Source organism: Aquarana catesbeiana, linkage group LG02, assembly GCF_042186555.1.
Source record: "Aquarana catesbeiana isolate 2022-GZ linkage group LG02, ASM4218655v1, whole genome shotgun sequence".
NCBI lineage: Eukaryota > Metazoa > Chordata > Amphibia > Anura > Ranidae > Aquarana > Aquarana catesbeiana.
This window is the reverse complement of record NC_133325.1, coordinates 569545015-569572068: the sequence shown is the minus strand read 5'-3', so window position 1 is coordinate 569572068 and position 27054 is coordinate 569545015. Positions and strand designations below refer to the sequence as shown.

Below are 27054 nucleotides of genomic sequence, written 5' to 3'. Positions count from 1 at the left end.
GTAACATGACCACGCAATTGTCATTCAAAGTGCGACAGCGCTGAAAACTGAAAAATGGCTTGGGCAGGAAGGGGGTGAAAGTGCCCTGTATTGAGGTGGTTAATATACACACAGCACTCCATATTGACAGAAAAACATGGAATTGTTGACATTTTTGCAGATTTATTAAAAAAGAAAAGCTGAAATATCACATGGTCCGAAGTATTCAGACCCTTTGCTGTGACACTCATATATTTAACTCAGGTGCTGTCCATTTCTTCTGATCATCCTTGAGATGGTTCTACGCCTTCATTTGGGTCCAGCTGTGTTTGATTATACTGATTGGACTTGATTAGGAAAGCCACACACCTGTCTATATAAGACCTTACAGCTCACAGTGCATGTCAGAGGAAATGAGAATCATGAGGTCAAAGGAACCGCCTGAAGAGCTCAGAGACAGAATTGTGGCAAGGCACAGATCTGGCCAAGGTTACAAAAAAATGTCTGCTGCACTTAAGGTTCCTAAGAGCACAGTGGCCTCTATAATCCTTATATGGAAGACGTTTGGGACAACCAGAACCCTTCCTAGAGCTGGCCGTCCGGCCAAACTGAGCTATCGGGGGAGAAGAGCCTTGGTGAGAGAGGTAAAAAAGAACCCAAAGATCACTGTGGCTGAGCTCCAGAGATGCAGTCGGGAGATGGGAGAAAGTTGTAGAAAGTCAACCATCCCTGCAGCCCTCCACCAGTCGGGGCTTTATGGCAGAGTGGCCCGACAGAAGCCTCTCCTCAGTGCTAGACACGTGAAAGCCAGCATGGAGTTTGCTAAAATAAAACACCTGAAGGACTCTTGAGAAGAAAGATTCTCTGGTCTGATGAGACCAAAATAGAACTTTTTGGCTTTAATTCTAAGCAGTATGTGTGGAGAAAACCAGGCACTGCTCATCACCTGTCCAATCCAGTCCCAACAGTGAAGCATGGTGGTGGCAGCATCATGCTGTAGGGGTGTTTTTCAGCTGCAGGGACAGGACGACTGGTTGCAATCGAGGGAAAGATGAATGTGGCCAAGTACAGGGGTATCCTGGACGAAAACCTTCTCCAGAGTGCTCAGGACCTCAGACTGGGCCGAAGGTTTACTTTCCAACAAAACAATGACCCTAAGCACACCGCTAAAATAACGAAGGAGTGGCTTCACAACAACTCCGTGACTGTTCTTGAATGGCCCAGCCAGAGCCCTGACTTAAACCCAATTGAGCATCTCTGGAGAGACCTAAAAATGGCTGTCCACCAACGTTTACCATCCAACCTGACAGAACTGGAGAGGATCTGCAAGAAGGAATGGCAGAGGATCCCCAAATCCAGGTGTGAAAAACTTGTTGCATCTTTCCCAAAAAGATTCGTGGCTGTATTAGATCAAAAAGGTGCTTCTACTAAATACTGAGCAAAGGGTCTGAATACTTAGGACCATGTGATATTTCAGTTTTTCTTTTTTTAAAAATCTGCAAAAATGTCAACAATTCTGTGTTTTTCTGTCAATAAGGGGTGCTGTGTATACATTAATGAGGAAAAAAAAATGAACTTAAATGATTTTAGCAAATGGCTGCAATATAACAAAGAGTGAAAAATTTAAGGGGGTCTCAATACTTTCAGTATATCTCTAATGAAGCTCTGGCACGCATTTCCAATCCATATGGCCCTGCTTAATATATTATCCTACAACACAGGAGGCCTCAATACTCTGTCTAAAAAGCATTACATTATGCCCTGATAACACAGCAGTTCAGGACGGAATTAAAGCTACCCATGAGAAATCTCTCTCTCTCTCTCTCTCTCTCTCTCTCTCTCTCTCTCTCTCTCTCTCTCTCTCTCTCTCTCTCTCTCTCTCTCTCTCTCTCTCTCTCTCTCTCTCTCTCTCTCTCTCTCTCTCTCTCTCTCTCTCTCTCTCTCTCTCTCTCTCTCTCTCTCTCTCTCTCTCTCTCTCTCTCTCTCTCTCTCTCTCTCTCAAAAAAATGTGTGTCAGCATTAGACCAGTTCCACACTGGCAGCTCCGGCTTTTAGTGCTAAAGCGCCGCTTGTTTTAATGGGGCGATTTTTACCAAAAAAAAAAAAAAATGGTACAGTCCAGTCGCTAAATACAGCGCTCCCAACCCGCTCCAATGATGCTGCTTGCAGGACTTTTCGTAACGCCCCACAAGTGCACCGCCCCAGTGTGAAAAGACACACTGCAATGAATGGGAGGCAGTTTTCAGGCACTTAGCAGAAGCTATTTCTAGCGCAAAAGCACCAGAAAACCGCCCCAGTGTGAAAGTAGCCTTTTTTTTTTTACTAAAATAACAAACATGTTCTACTTACCTGCTTTGTGGTTTTGCACAGAGCAGCCTTGATCCCCCGTTTCTGGGGTCCCCCGCTGGTGCTCCAGGCCTCTTTTGGTGAGTTTCCCCAGGAAAAGTCACTTTCCCTGAGGGCACCCATTAGTGCTTGCTCCCAAGCCGCCCAGTCTGCGTCTATTGTCACAGGGTGACTCGGGGGGGGGGGGGGGCCCCCCTCTGCTCCCTCATCATGGCATTTGTTTGACAGCAACGGAAACCAATGACTATTGCTGCTATCAGTCTGCCCAGTGAGGAGGGAGGCAGCGGTGAAAGCTGCTGCTCTCTTGCACTTCGTTGGATTGGTTTGGGTAAGAATGGGGGGCTACTGCAGCACAGAAGGTTTTTTACCTTGGTGCATAGAATGCATTAGGTAAAAAACCTTGAGGGTTAGAACCACTGTACTCCAATGCACATGTGTGGGAGTTGCGCCATTCCTTGTTGGCTGTGGACTTCAGTTTGACTTTAAGGCCTTATTTTCAAAACAGTAGAGCTGATTATACGTCCCTTATGTATGTTTTTTTGCATTCAGGTTGGAGGGTCTCTGCGAACACTGTCAAACCTCACAGGAGGTGGCTGCTTTGCCCAGTAGGGAGTTAAAAATACCTTACTTCAGGCTTTCTCAGCCAGGGTTCCTCCAGAGGTTACTGGGGTTTCTCAGATAGTGGCAGACTCCTCTCTGGGTGTCTAATACTCTAGCTATGCCACATTCCTTATTTACTTAAAACTTTACACAACTTACAGACCATGCAAATGTGTCATCGGCTGTAAATGAAAATATTTAACAGGGGTTCCCTGAGACCTGAAAATTATTTCAAGGATTTCTCCAAGGTAAAAAAAAAGGTTGAGAAAGGCTGCCTTGCTATGTCGGCCAGTTTCTCATCTCGTGTCTCCTCTGGCAGACCGTGGACCTGCAAATTGTTGCCTCTATAGTGGTTCTCCTGGTCTTCAACTTTATACAATATTACTCTGAGAGAATCAGATGAGTTTCACATTCCTGAATCTTAGGAATAGCCTAGACATGTTTGTCTTGCTGGACTTCTACATCTTTGACCCTCTGGGGAACCTGCTCAAGCTTCATCCTAATAGAGAGTTTGGCCTTTAGGGCACATTTGAGCCTCATGATCCTAAATGGGAAGAGGCGTTACCGGGATCATCCTGTATCAACTGCTGGTTGAGGTACAGTTGGACAGTGCTGGAAGCTGAAACTTTTGACACTTCGGGTTTGTTAATCTGTTTGCCCATCTCACTAGGGTAAGATCAGGTGAGGAGATATATCATTGGGGTACAGCACGTGCAGAGATTGGAAGCATTTGGTTCATACCATGACCAAGCCATGTCATTGCCAAATTTAAAAGGCATTAATGCAGATTACAAGCATTTATATGAAGTTTCACGATGCATATTCAATTATGAAGCAGGGACATAGTTAATGAAGATTTGATAATGATAGATTTTTTATTTTTTCTCTTTTATTTTAGGAATGCAGTAAGCCACAGGAAGCGTTTGGGTTTGAACAAGCTGCCCGGGATTATACTCTACGTATGTTTGGGGAGATGGCGGATAACTTCAAATCTGACTATTTTAACATGCCCGTTCATGTAAGTTTTTTTTTTTTTTTCAGGATCTTATGTGACAACATACAATTTATGGACACTTAGGCCCCTTTCACACTGGGGCGGTGGGGGCATCGGCGGTACAACAGCGCTATTTTTAGCGCTGCTGTACCGTCGTTCTTGTAGCTGTATTCGGCCGCTAGCGGTGCGGTTTTAACCCCCGCTGGAGGCCGAAAAAGGGTTAAAATCACTCGTACAGCGCGGCTATAGCCGCGGTATAGCCCGCGCTGTCCCATTGATTTCAATGGGCAGGAGCGGTTTAGGAGCGGTGAATACACCGCTCCTTCACCGCTCCAAAGAAGCGGTTTGCAGGACTTTTTTCACCGTCCTGCCAGCGCACCGCTTCAGTGTGAAAGCCCTCGGGCTTTCACACTGAACAAACAGCGGAGGCTGTTTAGGGGCGGTTTGCAGGCGGTATTTTTAGCGCAATACCGCCTGCAAACCACCTCAGTGTGAAAGGGGCCTAAGTAATTTTCCCTATCAGATTGCTAGAGAGGTGACTCTTCCTACCTAAGGTCACAATTCACATGACTACCATGATTATAATAAGGAAAAAAACTTAAAACTATACTGTTTGACAGTTATTGTCATTGTTTACTGTCAGAGCGGAATCATCCACCATGTATATATTTTTTTTTTTTTCTGTGGCCTTTGTGCTCAAGAGCAAGGTTCTGCACCTTGCTGCAGCTCCTACAGGTAGATCACACACTGTAATACGTTTAATATGGTGGGCTGGGAGGGCAGATTGTTATTTTGTTGTTTCCAGGAATATTTCAGGACAAATATATGCCTTCGCTATGTGTGTGTGTGTGTATAGTGAGAATTTTTTTTCTGGTTTTACGCAAGCCAAATATGTTTCTTTAATAAATCATAGTACAAATATGGTGGTCTTGTCTTTCCTTTATTTTCAGTGGAAGGAGTCACCTCTGCCTTGCTCTCTTGGGAAGATTCCTGTAATTTTGTTACTAGGCAAGTCTAACAATTTGTTATCTCTGCAGATGGTGCCCACAGAGCTGGTAGAGAAGGAATTTTGGCGATTAGTAAGCACCATAGAGGAGGATGTTACTGTTGAATATGGAGCAGATATTGCATCTAAGGAATTTGGAAGTGGATTTCCTGTTCGGAATGGCAAATTTCGTGTCAAGCCAGAAGATGAGGTGAAATAACAGATTTTTGTATATTCTCTTTAATTCACTGAGGATTTACATTGTCACTAATTTTTCTTTCCCTCCCCTTAGGAGTACCTTGATTGTGGCTGGAATCTAAATAATATGCCTGTGATGGAGCCTTCAGTGTTGACCCATATAACAGCTGACATCTGTGGAATGAAGTTGCCGTGGCTTTATGTGGGCATGTGCTTTTCCTCCTTTTGTTGGCACATTGAAGACCACTGGAGTTATTCTATCAATTACCTGCACTGGTGAGGATTCGTTGTGATATGAAACATAAAGCCTGTAGAAAACATTTCACCAACATAATACCATTTTTCAGGGGTGAGCCAAAGACTTGGTATGGAGCTCCTGGATATGCTGCAGAGCAGCTAGAGGAAGTGATGAAGAAACTAGCTCCAGAGTTGTTTGTTGCTCAGCCTGATCTACTCCATCAGTTGGTCACCATTATGAATCCCAATACACTGATGGCTCATGGTGTGCCGGTATGAGTGCATTTTGATATTTTTTCAATGTATTGTAACAAAATTTTGATTTAATTTATGCTTTATATGTGCATATTTTGTAAAACATTCTGTACTTCTTTACAGATATATCGAACCAATCAGTGTGCAGGAGAATTTGTTATAACTTTTCCACGTGCTTATCACAGTGGTTTTAACCAGGGCTTCAACTTTGCTGAGGCTGTGAATTTCTGCACAGTGGACTGGGTAAGGAAACTATTTGTGCTGAGTTGTCATTAAAAGGAAAATTGACACGGTTATAAAATTTATCATTCTGTTGATCAGGGCTAACACTCTAAAGTCAGTATACAATTATGGAACTAGAATGGGCCAGTGCTTTTGTATGGAATGTATCACATGCACCTTTGTACCTGAACATGCTGGGTATTTCCTTCAGTTCTCTGTGCAGAACAGAATGGAGAGGAGTGAAGGAAAGAGAGTACATTATGCTGCTGGGAATTAAGGGAATAAAGAAAACCTGTTGATTTGCCCTAAATGGTCCGTTTCTGGACCTTTTGCGCTCTCAAGGTATCCCAAAGTGGGCTACCTGCATAGATGTGTGCAGCCTATTGCATTAGGGTCTGCTTCCCAAAGCATTATATGGCAGTAGGGCAGAGATCGGTGTTGGTAGTTTTTTTATAATTTGCTTATTTTTATATATTTTTTTACAATTCTATTTTATTTTACAATATTTAAAAAATAAAACTAAATGTAAAAAATATAGATAGATAGATCTATCTATTATACATTTTTTTTAGGAGCCCAATTGGGGGGCTTTGGTGAAATATCAGGGTTCTAAACAGACCCCTCAAAGAATGGGACTGAGGATAGAGATTCCCTAGTCTCTTTCTCTGCAGCCAAGCAGCAGGGGAAATCTGCGCAGCACAAGGTGGTTAAAGTGTGCCCAAGCACGCATATGGCTACCTGGATGACCTCCGTCTGTCAAGATGGCCCTTGAGTACCTGTTACTGACTGTACAGATGTTTGGATATATCCTGAACCTTGAAAAGTTGCTGACTCTAACCAATTGATTGGAATATCTGGGAATAGTTCTTAAATCCTGTCTTGGACAGAGTATGTTTCAGCTTTGTCAGCCATGTACATTCCCAGCGCAGACAACTGGCAGGTAGATTTTCTCAGCTGGCACTGTTTGTTCCCAGGACCTGTGTCACCGATGGTGGATATCAGATGTGGACTACTTTGCTTCCAGGTTCAACAGTAAACTGGACTCTGAAGCCTCTTCCTTCACTGCTTTGCACAATTGTAACAAGACTAAGGGTATTCCAGTGGTTCTCACAGACCTGGATTGGCCCGGGGAGAGTTGTATACTCGCCTGCTAAGACATATCACAGAAATACAGTGGGCTCTATAAGGCTGCACATGCGAACTGTTTGTTGGTTCTATGGGGCAGCCGAAGAGGGTGCATTACTTCCTCCTTTTTCCAGCAGGCTCCCTTGATTCATGTGGCCAGTCTGCTGCAGCCTGTTCTGTAAGCTGGCTCCAACTGCAGTTACACTTCTGCATCCACCATGTACAATGCAAGGGTAAACTATAACTAAAAGCAAAACTTTTTATTTTAGTTTTGGACAGAATAGAGAGGGATTAGTACACCTGCCAGGCTTTTTTTTTTTTTTTTTTGCTGTCTGTGCTCCCATTATGGAGATTTACCCTCTTTCTTTTTCATTTTTAACGTTATGAAATCACAGATTTTGGGTTGTCCTTATAACAGTAATAGAGAGGAAATCTTACAACGGGGCACTAGTTCTGATGACCCTGGTGTGACAACCAGGAAATCCCCTCACTAGAAGGGATTTTGCTCACTTCCTGTTTTTGCTATGGGATAGGAAGTAAAGGGAATTCTCTACAATTGTACACAGACAAAAAATGACAGGGGTTATAAGTCTTCCTTAAGCCGGCCATAGATGGGTTAAATCTTGGCTGGTTCAGCAGGGACCGGCCCGAGATTCGATCCATCCATGAGCAGGTTGGTTGTACTCCATTTTGGTCCATCGATTTACTAAAGTACAACCAGCCTGTCAGATTTTTTTTTTTATTTGATCACTGCCAGCAGCTATAGCCATCAGCTGTGATAATTGTGTTCTGTCGATCGGGAAGGCTCTCTGCTGACAGAACACAATAGCGCTGCGAGAGGGATTACCCCGTCTACACTGTGCTGATGGGAGAATACAGCAGTTTTCTTTCCTTTTACACTGTGGTGAAAGGAAAGAAAATTGCATACTTTATGGACTGCTTAAACCCTTTAAAAAAAATAGAAAAAAAAAAGTTAAGCCATTGGTTCTGCTTTAAGGGCCCTGCATTGTACATGATGATTGCGAGGCTCTGCCAAAGACTGGAGCTTCAGGTGAAGAGAGCAGCGCCAGCCTCCTGGGGTGGGGAGTCTGGTAAGTGATGCAGCCTCTCGTTCTACCCCCCAGGCATAATGAGCATTTTAAGTTTATTTATTTATTTTTTTGGGGGCTTTTATGCCTGTGGTTGGTTTTTATTGTAAATTGCAGGTATGTATGGTTTCTCTAAGCTGCTACTATTTTTTGGTTACCTTGGCCCCAGGTCCTCAGTATACAGTGGGGCAAAAAAGTATTTAGTCAGCCACCAATTGTGCAAGTTCCCCCACTTAAAAAGATGAGAGAGGCCTGTAATTGTCATCATAGGTATACCTCAACTATGAGAGACAAAATGTGGAAACACATCCAGACAATCACATTGTCTGATTTTTGAAAGAATTTATTTGCAAATTATGGTGGAAAATAAGTATTTGGTCACCTACAAACAAGCAAGATTTCTGGCTCTCACAGACCTGTATCTTCTTCTTTAAGAGGCTCCTCTGTCCTCCACTCATTACCTGTATTAATGGCACCTGTTTGAGCTTATTATCAGTATAAAAGACACCTGTCCACAACCTCAAACAGTCACACTCCAAACTCCACTATGGTGAAGACCAAAGAGCTGTTGAAGGACACCAGAAACAAAATTGTAGACCTGCACCAGGCTGGGAAGACTGAATCTGCAATAGGCAAGCAGTTTGGTGTAAAGAAATCAACTGTGGGAGCAATAATTAGAAAATGGAAGACATACAAGACCCCACTGATAATCTCCCTCGATCTGGGGCTCCACGCAAGATCTCATCCCATGGGGTCAAATTGATCACAAGAACAGTGAGCAAAAATCCCAGAACCACACAGGGGGACCTAGTGAATGACCTGCAGAGAGCTGGGACCAACGTAACAAAGGCTACCATCATTAACACACTATGCCGCCAGGGACTAAGATCCTGCAGTGCCAGACGTGTCCCCCTGCTTAAGTCAGTACATGTCTGGGCCCGTCCAAAGAGGATTGGCATATGAAACCAAAGTAGAACTGTTTGGTAGAAACACAACTCATCGTGTTTGGAGGAGAGAGAAGGCTGAGTTGCAACCAAAGAACACCATACCTACTGTGAAGCATGGGGGTGGCAGCATCATGCTTTGGGGCTGTTTCTCTGCAAAGGGAACAGGACAACTGATCCGTGTACATGAAAGAATGAATGGGGCCATGTATCGTGAGATTTTGAGTGCAAACCTCCTCCCATCAGCAAGGGCCTTGAAGATGAAACGTGGCTGGGTCTTTCATGACAATGATCCCAAACACACCGCCCGGGCAACGAAGGAGTGGCTTCGTAAGAAGTATTTCAAGGTCCTGGAGTGGCCTAGCCAGTCTCCAGATCTCAACCCTATAGAAAACCTTTGGAGGGAGTTGAAAGTCCGTGTTGCCCAGCGACAGCCCCAAAACATCACTGCTCTTGAGATCTGCATGGAGAAATGGGCCAACATACCAGCAACAGTGTGTGACAACCTTGTGAAGACTTACAGAAAACATTTGACCTCTGTCATTGGCAACAAAGTATTGAGATGAACTTTGGATATTTGACAAAATACTTATTTTCTACCATAATTTGCAAATAAATTCTTTCCAAATCAGACAATGTGATTGTCTGGATTTGTTTCCACATTTTGTCTCTCATAGTTGAGGTATACCTATGATAACAATTACAGGCCCCTCTCATCTTTTTAAGTGGGAGAACTTGCACAATTGGTGGCTGACTAAATACTTTTTTGCCCCACTGTACATGATCATAGAGTAGAGTTCATTTTTTCCACATAGGATACCAGCTGTGAGGCACATTTTGGATGTTTTTTCTTCGGTAGACCTGTAACATTATGCAGCATTAACAAATTATTCTTATTTATTGGTGCACACACCTTCTCTTTTGTTATCTCAGCTGCCTCTTGGTCGTCAGTGTGTGGAACATTATCGGCACCTTAACAGATATTGTGTCTTTTCACACGATGAGATGATATGCAAGATGGCTTCTAAAGCTGCAGAACTGGATGTTGTTCTTGCATCTTCCGTACAGAAAGATTTAACCCTCATGATTGAAGAAGAGAAGGCTCTTCGTGAGGCAGTTCGTAAAATGGTGAGAACCAATATTTCTCTTTTTTTCTTTTATTGTGTTATTCAATATGGGAACATAGTAATAAAGTTTCACTTTATAGTTGACGTTGTCCTGTATTCTAAAGTTTGTTGGTATAACATGGATCTATCAGCACAGTTTAGTGTGAAATAGCACTTCGTCAAATGTGACAGTGCTTAGACACATTTTACTTTTCTAGCTTCATAGGAGCTTATAAAGTTTGATAGACATACCCAGGGCTTTTTTTCAGCGGGAACGTGGGGGAACACAGTTCTGGCCCCTCCTGGACTGACTGTATGTAATGGCAAGGGGTGCTGGGGTGTGCTGCAGGGTATTGATGCTCGCTGCTGGGGGATCTATTCTAGCTGGAGGGGATCTATTTTGGCAGGGGGGTCTATTGTTGCTGAGCAGGTCTGTTGTTGCTGGTGGGGGACCTATTGTTGCCAGGGATGGGTCTTAGGTTGCTGGGGGGGGGGGTCAGTTGTTACTGAAGGAGATCTACTGCTGGGGGAGGGGTCTATTGTTGATGGCTTCCAGAGAGTCTATTAATGCTGGTTGTGCGGAGATCTGTTGATGCTGTCGGGTCTATTGTGGGGGGGGGGGGGATTTTGTTGTGGGTGGAACATTGTTGTTAGGGGGATCTATTGTTGCTGACTGAAGGGGATCTATTTTACTGCTTTTCTTGATATCATTACCAAATTCCATACAAATTACTTAGCACCACAAAATGATACTTGGTTCTGTATTGTCTAAAAGGGGTGGTACTGGGAGGTGGGTAGGGGATGGAACCAAGGGATGGTGCTTGGAGGTGGGTATCGGCGGGGAAAAGGGGGGGGGGGGTTAACTCAGAAAAGGGGAGTTCCTGCACCTATTGTCTGCGAAAAAAAGCCCTGGACATACCCCTGCCAATGCCTGCTTATTATTTGTGTCTAAGAGAAAGGGCTGTTCATGAGTCAAATGCTAAAGAGTAGCTGTTAAATGCCTACTGGAAAATCTAATTTCCTAAAGCTTTTTTGGCCCTATTTCTTCTATGGATCACAGGAGTGCAGTTTGTACTGCACTCCTTTGACGTGTTTTCAGCTGACTGACATTACTCAGCCGGTTCAGGCTCTGGATTGATCCCAACTTTACAGTAGGAGTCCACCCAGATGCCTGGAACGGCAGCTGGCTCGGCCTCTCAGCGAGCCATTGTCTGCTCACTGAAGACTGAGAATGGAGAGATTAGCCTTAGAAGCAGCAGGGGACAGATGCTGCATCCATCCACCTAGGAAAGTAGAACTGTTTTTTTTTTTTTTTTCTTTTGTTTTTAAACATAATACGGGACAATAGATCTTAGCCATTATCATGGATTATAGGCAGATACCTTTTAGGTGATGGGACACTGGTAAAAAAAAACAAAAAAAAAGCTGCAGGGATGTCCCCCATGCAACCCCTCCAACTCCCAGCAAGCCTCACTTTTTTTTTTTTTTTTAAGTGTCCTTGGGTAGTAGTAAACATCTCAATTTCAACTGAGAGAGTCTTTTACCTCCTTTTTAAAGTTATGACCTTTTTTCCTCATTGCTCCGGGAACCTAGGAACTGTGACAATACGTCTGGCACTGGATCCTGTGTGGGCACTAACCTTGGCACTGTATTTGTTTTAGGTGGCTGCAGGGAGTTGTACAGATCTTGGGCCAAGGTTGATCTGTGCTGGACCCCAGTCCCTGTAGACCCCTTCGGGGTATGTCTAGCATGAAGCAAAGTCAGGGTGTTGCTTGTCTTGAACATCCTGGTGCAGAAAATCACAGGCTTCTTACCCTTTCTGAACCCAGTGTGCTAGCACTGTGATCCCTGATGGCTATTGCAGAGAGCAGGCTGAGACTGATTTTAAACTGTCAGAGCCATGGAATCAGGAGTGCCTGCTGTTTTTAAAGTGGTTCAATTTTTGGCCTCAGTCTGTTGCATGGGTCGTTATTGGGGCCTTGAGCTTCCTGGCCCTATTTGTACATGTGCATGCCATTTTTTTTCTTATGGTGAGCTCTCTCTAGTTGAAACTCCTCTCACACGGTACAGATCAGTAATTCTTAGACATTTTCTGGGTTTTAACAGCCTACAGTGCCTGGTACAAAAGGCTTCCTCTTCCTCTCCACAGCAGTGAAGTTTGTGAGTACCCCATTGAGGACATAGCATTCCACATGGCAAACCATACAGGCAGGAGCAAAGGGTCCAAGGGCCTCATCGGTTCAATCTCTGGAAACTCCACTGCTCCCTCGGCTGGACACCCCTTCTACCTATCACTTCTCGGCCTTTTGGCTAAGATCAAGTGTAATATCTGTTCATATCAGTTGCCAGAGGAGGAGCTGTGCTGCTCCCAATGGGGTGGGCTATGCAAATCCTCTGGCGTGATAGTATCTGGATGGTCATCCCGGCCTTCTGGCTAGAATTCGTGTGGTCGCTGTTCCTGTCAGCGCCCGGTGGAGGAGCTGTCACCCTGACCATGAGATCAGGGTGTTGCCATGCAAATCCACTGGACAATGATGGGGGGCCTGGAAAGGTTAGTATCGGTGGAGGCTGTGATTGGCTTCCATGGCTGTCCCAGAGAAAACCTAGAACGGGCTCACTATCTGGCAGGGATTAGAAGGCCACACTGGTCCAGCTGAGGGTCGGGCCCGAAAAGAAGCCCATGATGCCAGTGCAGGGGTGCCGTAAAATCACTAAGTGAGGGTCATTTTGATTTATGACACCATGGTCACTGCACCATATCACACTTTTTTTTTTTCCTCCACCTGCCTCCTGGGCCAGGCCTTTTAGCTGGGACTGGAGGAATTTTTGATTCCTGGCCGGAGGGCCTGGTCATTGTACCACACAATGACCGCTTTTTACTCTCCTCTTCACTCCCTCTCCCCCACTGTCTTTTATTTAAACCCCTTATGTTTGTCGCTTTTTGTATTTTTATGTTTGTACATGATTTTGCACGTGTGACTGGTAAGGGTGTAGGTCCTCAAGCCTGCCCTGAAAGTCTTGGGAGAGAGTGGACATGACATGGCTTGGTTCGACCTCTCTCATGGGGTCTCCCTTCGGGGGAGCCTCACCTAGTACTTGGGTGGGTCTGTTTCGGCAGACCCCTCAGAGAATGGGCTCCATCTGGTTTCGGCCAGTAGGACCAAGTGTATGTACCCCAGTCCCCGTCTGGAGCCTAATACCCCGGGGGATCAGGGCAAGGTCCTCTAATTTTAAAGGACTTGTGTACACCCGTTGCATTTTTTTGTATTACACTCTTTGTTTGTGCACATTATTTTGGCATCGGGTGAAGTTTGAATGTGTTCACGCACCATGGGCTTTCAAGAAAACAAAAAAAAAATGGTGTAACTGGTTATAAAAAACTCTACAATTTTCAGCAGATAAAGCAGTTTACATGTTTTAGAGCTGTGTATCTATCTCTTTAATAATTAAAATTTTATTTTTCTGTAGGGTGTTGCTGAATCTGAAAAGATTGATCTGGAGTTACTAGCAGATGATGAGCGGCAGTGTCTGAAGTGTAAGACTACCTGCTTCACATCTGCAGTGTATTGTTCTTGCACTCCTAGCAGTCTTGTATGTCTGTACCATATTGATGCTCTCTGTTCTTGTCCCCCACACAAGTATATTTTAGGGTAAGTAAGCTCTATAAAGCTTAGTGTGTTAAGGTTTTAGAAGATCCTGTATATTTCCTAGTAGAACATCATTCTGTAATTTGTACAAATAAATGAATAGTGTTTAAGGAGTATCAGGTAGTTGTCAATTTTGTACATTCAACTGTAGACGTGTTTGTTCTTTTGACCTGTACATAGACTAGATAACAAATATATAAAAGCATATAATATTGAGAGCAGATGCTTGTTAGCATGGTCTGACAGCACGGGAATGCAATCATCGACTACTGTGACCATAATGTAGAATGCCTGGATTTGTGTGGACTGGTCTAATCTCAAAATCATTTCTTGGTAGACTGGGATCATCTGATAAACAGTGTTCAAGGACCATTGCCATGTCATAGAATTCAGCCTTTCTCTGCACTGTGCTTTAGTTTACAGTGGTTTCATTATAAAAAAATAAAAAGACTTTGATTCACACAGGCATTTATTGCATTTATTGACTTATTGACTTCAGCTGACATTTAAGGGATAAATGTACTTTCCTAGTTAGCTGTGTTACTAATGTAGGAATATCAAGAGCTATAGAGACAGATATAGATTACTGTATAAAAAAGTGACGCTGCAGTAAGATTTCTAACATTTCCTTTTTTACAATGTTCCCAGGTATCGCTACTCTCTTGATGACTTGTATCCCATGATGAATGCTGTGAAGTTACGTGCAGAATCCTATGATGCTTGGGCTTCTGAAGTTGTTGATGCTCTTAAAGCAACAGCCAGTAAAAAGAGTAAGTTGAATTGTTATGGCATGGTGCAGCATCCTTGATACTAATGGTTACCCTCTGACCTGTCATTCCAGCCTTTCCTGCTAGTTCCTGCTAGTATGGACACTAAGGGGGCCCATAATAATGCAGATTCTGTTGCTCACAATTTGACCATTATCGCCGGAAGACACCATAGCGTTATGGCAAAATTAGGAGCCACATACGTAACACAAGTTTTTTCACTTTAGTCAGAAACCATTTTTTATGTGATAGGCTAAAATGAAAAAATGATACATTTAGCTACTATCAGAAATGTAATGGGGAAATTTTCTGTGCTTTGAAAAATGTTGATTATGGTTGTCATTTGCCTTAATTTAATGAACTGATCACTGTTCTTAGGTCTTTCCAGTCTTCGAATTCTTGTGGAAGAATCTGAATCTAGGAAATTTCCTGATAATGACCTTTTGCGACACTTGCGTGCCGTTGTGCAAGATGCGGAGAAGTGTGGAACTCTTGCACAGCAACTGCTGAATGGAAAACGCCAAACCAGGTTATACAGCTAGGGAATGATAACATTGAATTATGTGCATTGTATAAAAGAGCGGGTTAAAATATATCTGTAAACTGTAAATATATTTTAGTATGTGTATATGACGAGGCACAACATTTTTTAAGCAAAGCATGGTATTCTGGAATAAATTGGTTATGTAGTTACCATCAGGAGATAGAACACTGGCAAAGGACAGTCCTGAATAACTCTTCCCACTCCCAGCAAGTCTGTCGTCTTCTTCTTTTTTTTTTTTTTTTTTTTGCTGCAGTTCTTAGGAGAATGGATGTCTTCTCCCCAAGAAAAGCAAGCCATTGTCTTGCTTTTTTTTGTTTTTCCTAACAGCTTTTTTTTCCTAGCAAGATTCTTTAACTGCTGCTATTCCACTGAGGCTCATTTTGGCAACTTCTGGTTGCCTCGTGGCTTTGCCCAGGGGGACTGTTCTCAGACAATGGGTAAAAACCTTGTGAGCTGCCACACTAAGCCTAAATTAACCTAAAATAAACACAGATATAACTATAATCAGCTGCCTGCACTTCCCCAGAGTGTGATAATGCTATATATATATATATATATATATATATATATATATATATATATATATATATATATATATATATATATATCACACTGTGCAGAGCTGATATATATGGAAACAATACTAATATAAATATATGAATCCAATAACCACTATATAGAACATAAATGTCTAAAGCATAACAACATATAAACACTATAAATAAAGTCCTCATGCTCCGTGATATTGCACTCGGTCCTCAATGAGGTTATTAAACTAAACCGCTACACGCCATATATATGAAAAAACTAAAGTGCTCGTGCTCCATGACTTTCAATTAATCCTTGATGAGTGTTTAAACTAAACAGCAAAAGTCCATATTCACATCAACCATGTGATAATTGTGTCTTCATGCGTTGTGCACACACAACCCCCGCCGGGTGTACCCTTGCCTTAGGGTCTTAAAAAAATAAGCCTGTAATTGATAGCAATAGCCAACAGAGATCCTCCTTTGCTTCCTTTATCCTATGCAGGTTTATGGGACACTTGTATCGAACACAGGCCACCTGCTACTTCCGATAATAACACAGCTCAGAGGTCACTATTTTCTCCTGGGATGTTAAGAGACTCTCCTCATATACATCACATGCGGGAAATGACAGAGGCATGCAATACCGTGATAACGTTTAAAACATTTTAGTTGCAAACAGAACTCCACATATACACAACTCACATTTGAAATAAATAAAAACGCCTTTTAAAGTGCTATATTGCTGAGGGGTGATATACACTTGTGGTCTGGTTCTGCAGCCCCGGTTTTCACGGCATTCCCCCTGTCCTATGTCCGCTCTGCAACACTTCCTGGTACCTCTCTCGTCAGCCAATCAAGCTCCTCCGATCTCAGCCATTTTCTTGTAGCTATCTGTGATAATAAAACTGTTCTCAGACACCACCAGAAAGAATTGGGCAGTCAACTCTGCATTCGGTGCTCACCTAGGCCTGCGCTGTTGTGTGTTCTACAGGTCCAGGGCTGTGGTACAGCCATCAGTGGAAACCTGGTCCTAAAGACTCCCTAGGGGGTACATCTACTAGGTGACGATCACTGAATGAGCCTTTGTCCCTAACATCCCTCAAGGTTGACTTGGAGAACTGCAGGACACACCGCTGCCGTAAAAAAAATAAAAATGGCCCAATGTTTGAATTATCAGGCTTTTAGCCTGGGTACTGAACTGTGGCTGCACAGTCTCCTTCCCAGATGGGTGTGCTGCGCATGTGCATATGGACTTCTTCTGGCTGCACCTTCCTCACCACAGCACAGTGATCCTTTGGATGTTCCTGAGCTCTCTACTGCACAGTACAGTAACTGGTGAAAAAATGTTTAACCCTTCCTGCTCTGCAGTGTATGGTTGTGAGTACTCCTAGTGCGACATCTCACATTTTGTTTCGCATCAAAGGCACAAGGGGGGTGGGCTCTACCGATCTATGTTCAGGTTATCGCTCAGGGAGGGTCTGCAGTATGCCCCCTAAGAGTCCTGATTCTACAAGCCTATAGAGTTTTTTTTTTTCCTTCACTAAAGTCCTCCTTTACCCCTTTAGATAAGTAGGACGGCAACTTCCTGGAGGAATTTTCTGTCACAATGTCTGAATTTTAATTTCACATCTAATATTCCTCTGGCTGCTTCTGCACTTCATGAAGAGGAGCATGATGATTGTACCTTGTTTGGTTCAGAGGACTCGATACATAAGGAAGTTCAGTACGCTGATATATCTTCCAAACTTAAAGCAGAACTTCACCCAAAAGGAGAAGTTCTGCTTGTTTGCAACCCACCCCCTCTCTTTTAACAATTGGCTCTTTTTAGAGGGTGGGGTTGGGGGGTGGATCAGAACCTGGTTGTGACGGGTACCCTCTCCCGGTTGGATCACCGCGGCGATCTCATCGAAAGTTCAACATCTCCTGCAGCCTTCTGGGACACATTGCAGGTCCCAGAAGACTACGGGACAATTTACAAAGTGCAGCGTGCCTTGCACATGCGCAGTGGGTAGCTAGCTGTGATGCTGCAAGGCTTCACTGCCGGTTTCTTTTAGTTAAGATGCCAGCGCCTGATCCCGAAACCGATTTGAATAATGGGCTTGAGTGAGGACAGCGCTGGATCCCTGGACAGGCAAGTATCCTTTATATTAAAAGTCAGCAGCTACAGTTTGTTGCTGCTGACTTTTTTTTTAAATTTTTTGTGGGAAGACTGGAGCCCCTCTTTAAGCTGGCCATACACTATACGGTCTGATTGTACAAAATCTGTACAATTTTTCAGATTTTTTAAAACTATTTTAGAATGACAGACCTAAATTGCCCGTTCAGTTTGTACCAAATATGGCAGGCAAATTACTACATATTTAATGGTATATCTATAGAAGATTGTACAACTGGATTATATAGTGTATTTTAAGGATACTATGTCTATCCCTATTGATGCAGTGCACATGTACCTTTACCTGGTGCAACTGCATTGGCCTTGCCAAAGGTCACCAGTCTGGGTTTTCTATATACAGCAGATAACGCATTTCAGCCTTAATGCCATTATGGCTGAATCGCGTTAATATCTGCTGTATATATTCATCTTTTATGGGGTTGCAATAAATTTGGACTAATAAAGTGCATGTATCGAGTTTCTGACTGTCTTCTACCCATTTTCTGTATTGGGCATCATCCTAGTGAACAGCAATTCCTGAAAAAGTGGGCTGAGCTGGTCAGAGACCCAGCCATTTCTTATCTTAGAGCCCATTCACACCAAAACACAATTCAGGAAAGGAGTTCCGTGCACGTTTACCTGCACCACAAGTAAACTCGCCCTTGAGAGAATCATGCAGGTGCCAATGAATTGTTAAACACGTTTGCTGCCACCAAACCGCATGGTATCATAGTAACCTGCAGTTTGGTGCGGGGTGTTCTGAAAAAGTAGTGCGTGCACTACTATTTCTGCATTTCAGTGTATTTTGCAGCCCATTCAAATGAATGGGCTGTCAAAACCGCACTGCACAGGAATGCGCATGATCGCATAGAAACTTTTCACAATCGTGTGAACCAGTCCTTAAAGCGGAGTTCCACCCATAAAATTTACTTTACAGAAATAAACATCATAATCCTTCAGCAAAGACAAATGGACTTTTTTTGTTTTTTTTTTTACTTGGCCCTTCTTCGCTGTTGCTATGGGGTCTCTTGTATTCTGCCTCTTCAGCTCCGCAGCGATTTACATCATTTCCCTCAGCGCCTGTGCTCGTTAGGGCTCCTGGGAGATGTGTGTCATTCTTTCCCAGGAGTCAGTGGGCAGCGCCGAGGGCTCTCATTGATGCGATGTGTGCTTACTGCGCATGCACGAGAAGGGGCGGTGCATGCTGGTTATTCAGCAGCACCATAAACCCAGAAGTTTATCCTTGTGGGTTTCACCTGCCCACAAGCAAGATGGGAATCCCCAAGCAGGAGGCATATAAGGTTAGTTTTTTTAATATAATGGAAACAAAAGTGGCGCAATTTACCAGCCTAATGAATGCAATATTAGCATACTATGAGTGTAACAGATGGATTAAAAAAAATAAATAAAATGATACATCTGGTTGGAACTCCGTTTTGATGAAACCTTAATGGTAACTATTAAGCATGTTCTAGTTTTCAAGGACTCTGTGGATAAAGGGTTAGAAGCCCTTTCCAAGGCCTTGTTTGCCTTGGCAGGCCCTGCTATGCAACCTGCCATTGTGACCACACCAGTCTAAAAGACTCCAGCTTTCTGGTTCATGGTTCGCTTAACACCGTACATCTATACTAACAGAGCCTTCTGTCCTCTAACTCAGTAGTGCAGGGCCACAGACAAGAGCTTTAATTGTTGAAGGGCTAGTGGATACACTTCACCAGTTATCCAGGATGGGTCTGCTTTTGGTACTTATGAGCAGGATCCTTTAGGTGAAATGTTTGGCCTGCGGAGCTTCTGTGCAAAAAAGCCTCTTTTGTGGAAGGGAAAGGAAGGCAAACTCCTCTGGGAACAATCCTTGAACTCCTATATCTAGGAAGTTATGGGGGGCACAACCTGGCAATATCTTTGCGCAGGCAGGGAAACCTTCATGTTTCTTCCGAGCAGCTCCTTTCTCAAGGAGCCATAGCTATTGGCCCAGAGGGGGGAAAGATTCCAGGGTTTCTGTTCAAATCTGTTGACCCATCCCCAAGGCAAAAGGAGGCATTTGCCCCATACTGTATCTAAAAATTCTCAACAGATGCCTTTGTGTTCCACAACTCCTGTATGGAATCCGCACGTTCAGTCATTACTTCCCTTCATCCGGATCATCTTCTGGCCTCTGTGAACGTCAAGTATGCTTACATCTCCATCTTCTGGCATATCAATGCTATTTACATTTTGTTATGGGTACATTACAAAAATGTTGTCATTCTCTTTGGCCTGTCCACTGCGCCTAGGGTTTTCACCAAGGTGCTACACCTGTTCTCACCCTGCTTTGCTCTATCCCCATTGTTGGGTATCTGGGCAGCCTGCAGCTAGGGGAACAATGGGTTCAGTCTTTGTCAGCTAATGTCTGACAGACAGTTGCAAACCTTGCAGTTATTCCGTGTGTAGCACACCCAAAGTCTAGAGCTAGTTAAAAAGAAGGAATACTGATTCTGGCTTTGGCTGGATTTCACATTTCAGCCCCAACCTCTGTTCATATCCCAGGCATGGAAAATTGGCATACTGAATTCAATGATCATCAATGTCTCGATACCAAGGAATGGTCTCTTCACCTGGAAGTGTTTTGAGTTCTGTTGCATGTGGGGGATACCACATGTGGACCTCCTGGCTCTAAACTCGGCAACTAAATGGATGAGGTTGTATCCATGACCATGAATCCTCGGACCTTTGCAGTTGTATATTCTGGTGACTCCATGGCATCAGTTGTTTCAGGATCAGATGGAGTTCTTTCTGGTGAAGCTTATTGCACCAAACTGGCCCAGGAGGATTTTGTATTTGGACAACCATGGTCCTGACAGACTCCCCGTTGCTTCCCTGATCATCTGGATTAACCCCCCCAGGGGTGAGTCTACCATCCTGTTGGTCACTAACTTTAATGGCTTGGCTGTTGATGCCTGGGTCCTGAGGTACAGGGGCTGACCAGATTTGATCTCCTCTATGCTTTTAAAGGCTCTGAAATAGACTTCTCGCATGATCTTCCAATGCACTTGGTAGGCAAGGAAATTCCATCCCAGGTTGTACCTTGTGGGACCATTTTTGTCTTTTCTCTGGTCTGCTCTGGTACAATGTGTTTAGGTTTATCTCTCTGCTACAGCTTCTTTTTGTAAGGCTGGCCATACATTATTATTTTTTTTTTTTTCTCTTTTTTAAAAGAAAATTATTACCCCGTTATGTACCTAGTGTTTATGCTTATCCCTTTGTGTTTCAGTTCCCTGTTTCTTATTTTCCTATCCTCAATAAGGTTGTATATTTCATCATTACTTCCCTAACACCATAAGCCCCATATCCTTATAAACTTCTTATAACTTCCCCTTCTAGTATAGATCACCCTTTCTGTGCCGATCACTGTGTTCATTGTATTAACCCATTCTACAGAAGTAGGAGGCACTGTTGATAACCATGCTTTCGCGATCAGTTTCCTCGCCTGGTATAAACAACGTACAATTGCTATTCCTCTATGGCCTTCCCCAACACTCTTACTTATTAACCCCAGCACGCAGACCTTAGCCTCGCATTCCAGTCTTATCCCAAACCTGGCATCTATAATATTTAAGATCTCAGTCCAGTACCTGACTAGTTTCGGGCATCTCCACATTATGTGAATAAGATCACCCGTCTCTAGACATCTAGGGCATTTATCGTCTGGTCTTCGGCCGAATCTATGCAACCTCTTGGGGGTATAGTAGGCTCTGTGCATGAGCAAGAGGTGCGAGGCCCGCTGCGACAGAGAGGGATACCAGCGGACCAAGCTCCAATATTCTCTCCCACTGATCATCACTCAACTCCCCCACATCAGTCTCCCACCCCTCCCTCGCGCGCGCGCGCGCGAGAGTGGAGTTAAACTAGTTGCCCTAGCCATTAGTTGATCATAAATCCCTGATATTAATCCCTTAAGGCTGGGCGCCCTTACCACCTTACTAAGCAGCTCTAATTCATGCCTGATCTGGAGATAAAAGTAAAATGTTTCTTTAGGGATTCCAAACTCCGCTCTCAGGTCCGAAAAGGACGTTAATATATTACCATCGAATATTTGCACCAGCCTATTTATTCCCAGATCTTATTTATTTCAATAGCTTTTAATTCCTGTAGTTGCCCATTCTGCCAAATAGGTGAGAACTCCGTAACCCCCCTATATCTCATTTCAATCTTCACTAACCGCCAAACTTTCATGACCAATTTATATGTTGGAAATGGGGCTCCTATAGACCCGGCTTCCAGTGCGCCTATTAAGGATTTATGCAGATTCCCTGATAACATAATATTTACGCTGGAATTCACCTCTCCCATACGTTCGCACCCCCCCATATGTTGCAACTGGGCCGCCAAGAAATATCTATATGGATGAGGCACCGCCAATCCCTCCTCCCTATTAGGGCGCTGCAAGGTCTGGAGACTAATCCTGGCCTTACCCTTCTTCCATATTAATTCACGAAAGAGAGAATTGATTTTTAGAAACCAGTCCCTCCCAATCCAGACCGGTGAGTTGTGTAATATGTACATTAATTGTGGCATCCAGATCATCTTTATCAAATGTACGCATCCCGCCATAGACAGGGGGAGCCGACACCAAATATCTATCTTCTTTTTAAATTTTTCTAATAACGGAGCTAGATTGTCTTTAATATACTGGGTTGGGTTATTAGTTAATACTATACCCAAATACTTGAACTTCTCTACTACCCTGAGACGGGGAAGCCCCTGAGGGGGAGAACCAGTAGTCGAGTCAAGCGACAGAAGTATAGACTTCTCCCAGTTGACTTTTAGCCCCCATATCCTCCCAAACCCTTCCACCAAGTGCATCGCCTTTACTAGTGATGGCCCCATGTCGCCCAGAAACAACAATACATCATCAGCGTATAGTGCTATTCTTTCCTCGGTCCCTTTTCTTTTATAACCCTGCAGACCTGAAGATTTCCTTATCACTTCTGCAAAAGGCTCCATTGCCAGGGCGAATAGCAGGGGCGACAAGGGGCACCCCTGCCTAGTCCCCCTCTCGAGAGATATCCGTTCTGAATATGTGTTATTTATTTTTAATCTAGCGCTGGGATGCTGGTATAGGATCTTAAGCCAATTAATAAATAGGGGTCCAAACCCAAATTTCTCCATCACCCACCATAAATATCCCCATTCCAGGGTGTCGAATGCCTTGGTGATATTCAAGAACAAGACAACCCTGGAACCTGCATTCTGTACCGGGGTCTGGAGATTCAAGTAGGCCCTTCGTATATTTTTACTAGTAGACCTGTTCTGCATAAACCCAGACTGATCCGGGTGGATCAAGGAAGATATACATTTATTCAGCCTGGATGCCAAGATTTTTGCCAAAATCTTGACATCCGTACCCAACAATGAAATTGGTCTATATGACGATGTATCTAATTGGTTTTTCTCCTCTTTCTGAATCAGTACTATAATAGCTTCAGACATTGACAAGGGTAAACTACCAACTGCAGCTGACCAATTCAGTGCCTTCAAAAGCTCCGGGGCCAACACCTCCCCATAATGTTTGTAAACCTCAGATGGCAATCCATCGGGGCCTGAGGACTTTTGATTCGGCATATTCTTTATTGCTTGCTCAAGTTCTTCCAGTGTTATCGGTGCTTCCAGACTATTCATATCTGTGTCTGACAACACCGGTAAGTCCGTACCTTCCAAAAATTTCTCCATCTCTATTTGTTCCGGGCAGTGACGCGTTTTGTATAGATCTCTATAGAATTCTGCAAATGTTTGGATAATTACCTCAGGCTCTGATGAAATATCCCCTTCATTAGTTTTAATCATGGGAATTATTGAAGAGGGAGAATTAGTTTTGGCCAGTAAGGCCAGCGTCCGACCCACTCTTTCCCCCTCCTCAAAGTTCCTCTGCCACTGGAAAACCTTCCTGTTTTCTGCTCTTCTAATCTCTTCCTTTTTATATTCCTGTTGCTTCATTACCCAGAATAGTTGGATCCACTATATACTTTCTTTCTGATTCTCGGACCTCTTCTCTAATCAACTCTCCACTTGCCCTTGTTTGCTTTTTTATTTTAGATATCTGCTGTATCAAGAGCCCTCTGAGGTTTTCCTTTAAGGAGTCCCAAAACACTCCCCCCGAGGCGGTGCCAGTTTTGAATTCGATAAATTCTCTCAGTCTTACACAAATTTCGTCCCTATTCCCCAATAACCCCAACCATGTTGGATTTAATGCCCACATTCTCCGGCCCCCATTATCTCGCTTAAGTATTGTCAATGTCAATGGCGAGTGGTCGGACACCCCCCTGGGGCGATATTCAATTCTACCTATTAAGGGTTGGGCTTCCTGATTACCAATGGCTATGTCTATACGGGAGAGAGTGTGATGGGTCCCCGAGAAGCAAGAATATTGCTGGCAACTGGGGTTACGCGCTCTCCACATATCACACCACCCAACCTCCTCGAGGAACTGTACCAGCCTTCCCTCCAACCCTCTACCACCACCAGGCCCAGGCGGGAACCTGTCTAACCTGCTATCAAGCACATTATTAAAGTCTCCCACTATAATAAGCGGGACCTCTCTCTTATCCTCCAAAAACCCCAGTAGCAACCACAGGATCTCCATCTTAAATGGTGGGGGGAATATACACATTTACTATAACAAATGGCCTACCCTCAATTAAACAATACAGAAAAATAAAACAACCCAAACTATCGATACTGACATCCCTGCAGGAAAACTTCACTCCTCTCCTAATCAAAATACTCACTCCCCTTGAGTATAATACAAGTAAAAAGGCGCAAAGCACAGTTACCTTGAAAGTAAAACCGATTTAGTCCAGGAACTGAAAACTGTAAAAATGCATGTGTAAGTTCATGCATATATACTGGGGGTATATACGAGAGGTCAGTCAGGGCGGCCGCCAAAGGAGCCAAAAGCAGGGTCCAGCAAGCTAAAACAACAAAAAGAAGAGGGGCGCCTCTGAGTATAAATCATAAATACATTTTATTAAAACAACAATATCCACTCACATGGAAGTTGGAGAAGTTGCATTAGGGTCAGTTGGCTGGGCTGGAGAGATGCGGTGAAACTACAGGTCACAGCGGTTCCTGCAGGGCATGCCAGGTCCAGAGAGGATTAGTTCTTGCAGCCGGGTGCAGTCTCTTGCAGCAAACAGTCCAACACAAATCCTGCTGAGTTGGGAGCCAGGTTATATCCCAGATGCACGGATAGGGGTTCCAGGGAAGGGGAGGGAGAGATGTGTAGGACGCCAGAGCATCCGTTCAGCCGTGCTGCTGCTCACTAGTTGGATGGTTAAAGCCTCTAGGAAGGGATAAGGCCGGCCGAGCCTATTCTGAAACGCGTCGCATGCGTGTGACGTCATCATCGGGCGCCACGCTGTATTTGCTCTCCAAGCCTCGTTTGTGATGGCCCCCACCCCTCTCAATCCCCACTCGACCCCCCCCTTCCGCCCCAGCCCCAACACCCCGAGGACCAATAAGACCCCCGTCACCAATCTAAACCTTACTCTCATTACAACTTCTTCCACCCATCCCTCTCCCTCCCAACCCTTGATGCTGCACACCAGGAGAAAACAAAAAACAAAAAAAAAAAAAAAAAAGGAAAAAGAGCAAAACGATTAATTACACCTATACAATGTCATCTTTATAAGTTCTTTTTGTTCTCTTCAAACCAGTCCGTGACTCCCTTGACAGATTCAAAGAAACGAATAGTCCCTAGGGCCTCAATACGCAACCGTGCTGGATATAGCAAAGCATATGGTATATTATGGTTCCGTAGGACCCGTTTGATATCCAAAAAACCTGCTCTTCTCTTTTGAAGGTCTGGGGAATAATCTGGATATATCGAGATTTCAACCCCATTAAAGAAGACATCCCTTTTCTCTCTCGATTTTTGCATTAAGTTCAGCTTATCTTTGTAATTAAACAACCGCAGAATCATTGGTCTCGGGCGATCTCCTACATGTGTTGGCCTGGAAGGCACTCTATGAGCTCGCTCAATAGAAAAAAACTGTGAAAAAGCCTCAGCCCCAAAAACTTCCTTAAGCCATCTTTCAATGAATTCTTCGGGGCCGGAACCCTCACTTTTCTCGGGGAGACCCATCACTCTTACATTTTGTCTTCGTGACCTGTTCTCCCATTCATCCAGTTTAAGCTTATTAATATCCAGCTGGGCTTGCATTTTGATAAATTCCTGCCGCATTGGGATTACAATATCCTCTAATTGATTAACCCTTTCCTCCGCACCTTTAATTCTCTCCACTGTTTTCTGAAGTTCTTGTTTAATAGTGCCAAATTCTTCGCCTAGAGCTTTTAATTCTTCCCACATCCCACTTATCGAGCTCCTGCAAGCATTAACAGCGCATAATACCTCTTTTAAGGTAGGTTCTTGTTCACTGACTCCGGCTGCACTGGGACTGCTATCCCCTGTTTCTCCCGAATGCCCCCTCTCAGGACTTTTTTTATTTGTTATTCTTGTGCTAACCGCCGGGTTATCAGGACCTCTCCCCAGGCTTTTTCTGTCCCCAAGGCCCCCTACCGACGTTTTCCCCGGAGGTGGTTTAATACTTTTAGTAGGGGACTGCATTGAGCTATGAGCAAATTTTTCCAGTTTCGCAGCAGCTGTCTCTGCAGCCACATTTTGAGTCCCCTTCTCCTTTTCTTTAGTTGAGCGGGTAGTTTGGATAGGCATACTTTCCTGGGGCTGCTGTTGCTGGTCCTCCCCCTTCTTCTTAGTCATAACACACTAGGTACCTTTAAATCCGGCCTGACCTGGCTGTCAACCAGTCTGTCCTTGCTTTATTAAGTATCCGGTCTCATTAATAAACGACGAGCCCTAGGCACCCTGCTGTAACAGTCACTGGCATTTTGCTTTATAAATATATAAGAATCAAGTTCTTTACCTCTCTCCAGTTAGCTTAGAGGATGGATACTTGCAGGGTGTTTGCAGCCTACTCACAGGTGATTCATCCGGACCCGTTGTCCACCGCTCCGGATCTCCTCACTTTTTTCACGTTCAGAGTCTGAGGTGGTCTCTGCCGCTATTTCTTATGCCCGTCACGGATCTGCTTACTCAGCTTGCTCAGCCTCTCGCGTTGTCTGCAGTGCATCGCTAGGCAACCAGGCACAACCACAAACACAGCGGCGATATTTGTCCCGGCACTCCGCTCCGCTCAGTACAGCAGGGCAGATACTCCTTCCCGGTCCCCTCTCCTGTCGACCCGGCCAGTCAGCGTGCCATCCCTCCGTCAGGAACCAGAAGTAGCCTTCAAGAAATCACAGGCAGGAACCGGGATCTTCACAGGGTGTTCATGCGG

At 44.1% G+C, this 27054-nt stretch overlaps 1 protein-coding gene and 1 pseudogene across 1 annotated transcript in view; both read left to right on the top strand.

The window, feature by feature from the left end:
- The window catches only part of KDM5B (lysine demethylase 5B), a 116506-nt gene that overhangs the window by 44524 nt on the left and 44928 nt on the right, over positions 1–27054 (top strand). Inside the window, exons 10-18 of the mRNA XM_073616068.1 lie at positions 3824–3943; positions 4957–5115; positions 5197–5378; positions 5450–5612; positions 5718–5837; positions 9907–10101; positions 13548–13729; positions 14375–14496; positions 14872–15022. Coding sequence (XP_073472169.1) covers positions 3824–3943; positions 4957–5115; positions 5197–5378; positions 5450–5612; positions 5718–5837; positions 9907–10101; positions 13548–13729; positions 14375–14496; positions 14872–15022 — 1394 coding nt within the window. The remainder of the gene's footprint in view (positions 1–3823; positions 3944–4956; positions 5116–5196; positions 5379–5449; positions 5613–5717; positions 5838–9906; positions 10102–13547; positions 13730–14374; positions 14497–14871; positions 15023–27054) is intronic.
- Positions 12370–12475, top strand: LOC141130843 (U2 spliceosomal RNA; annotated as a pseudogene).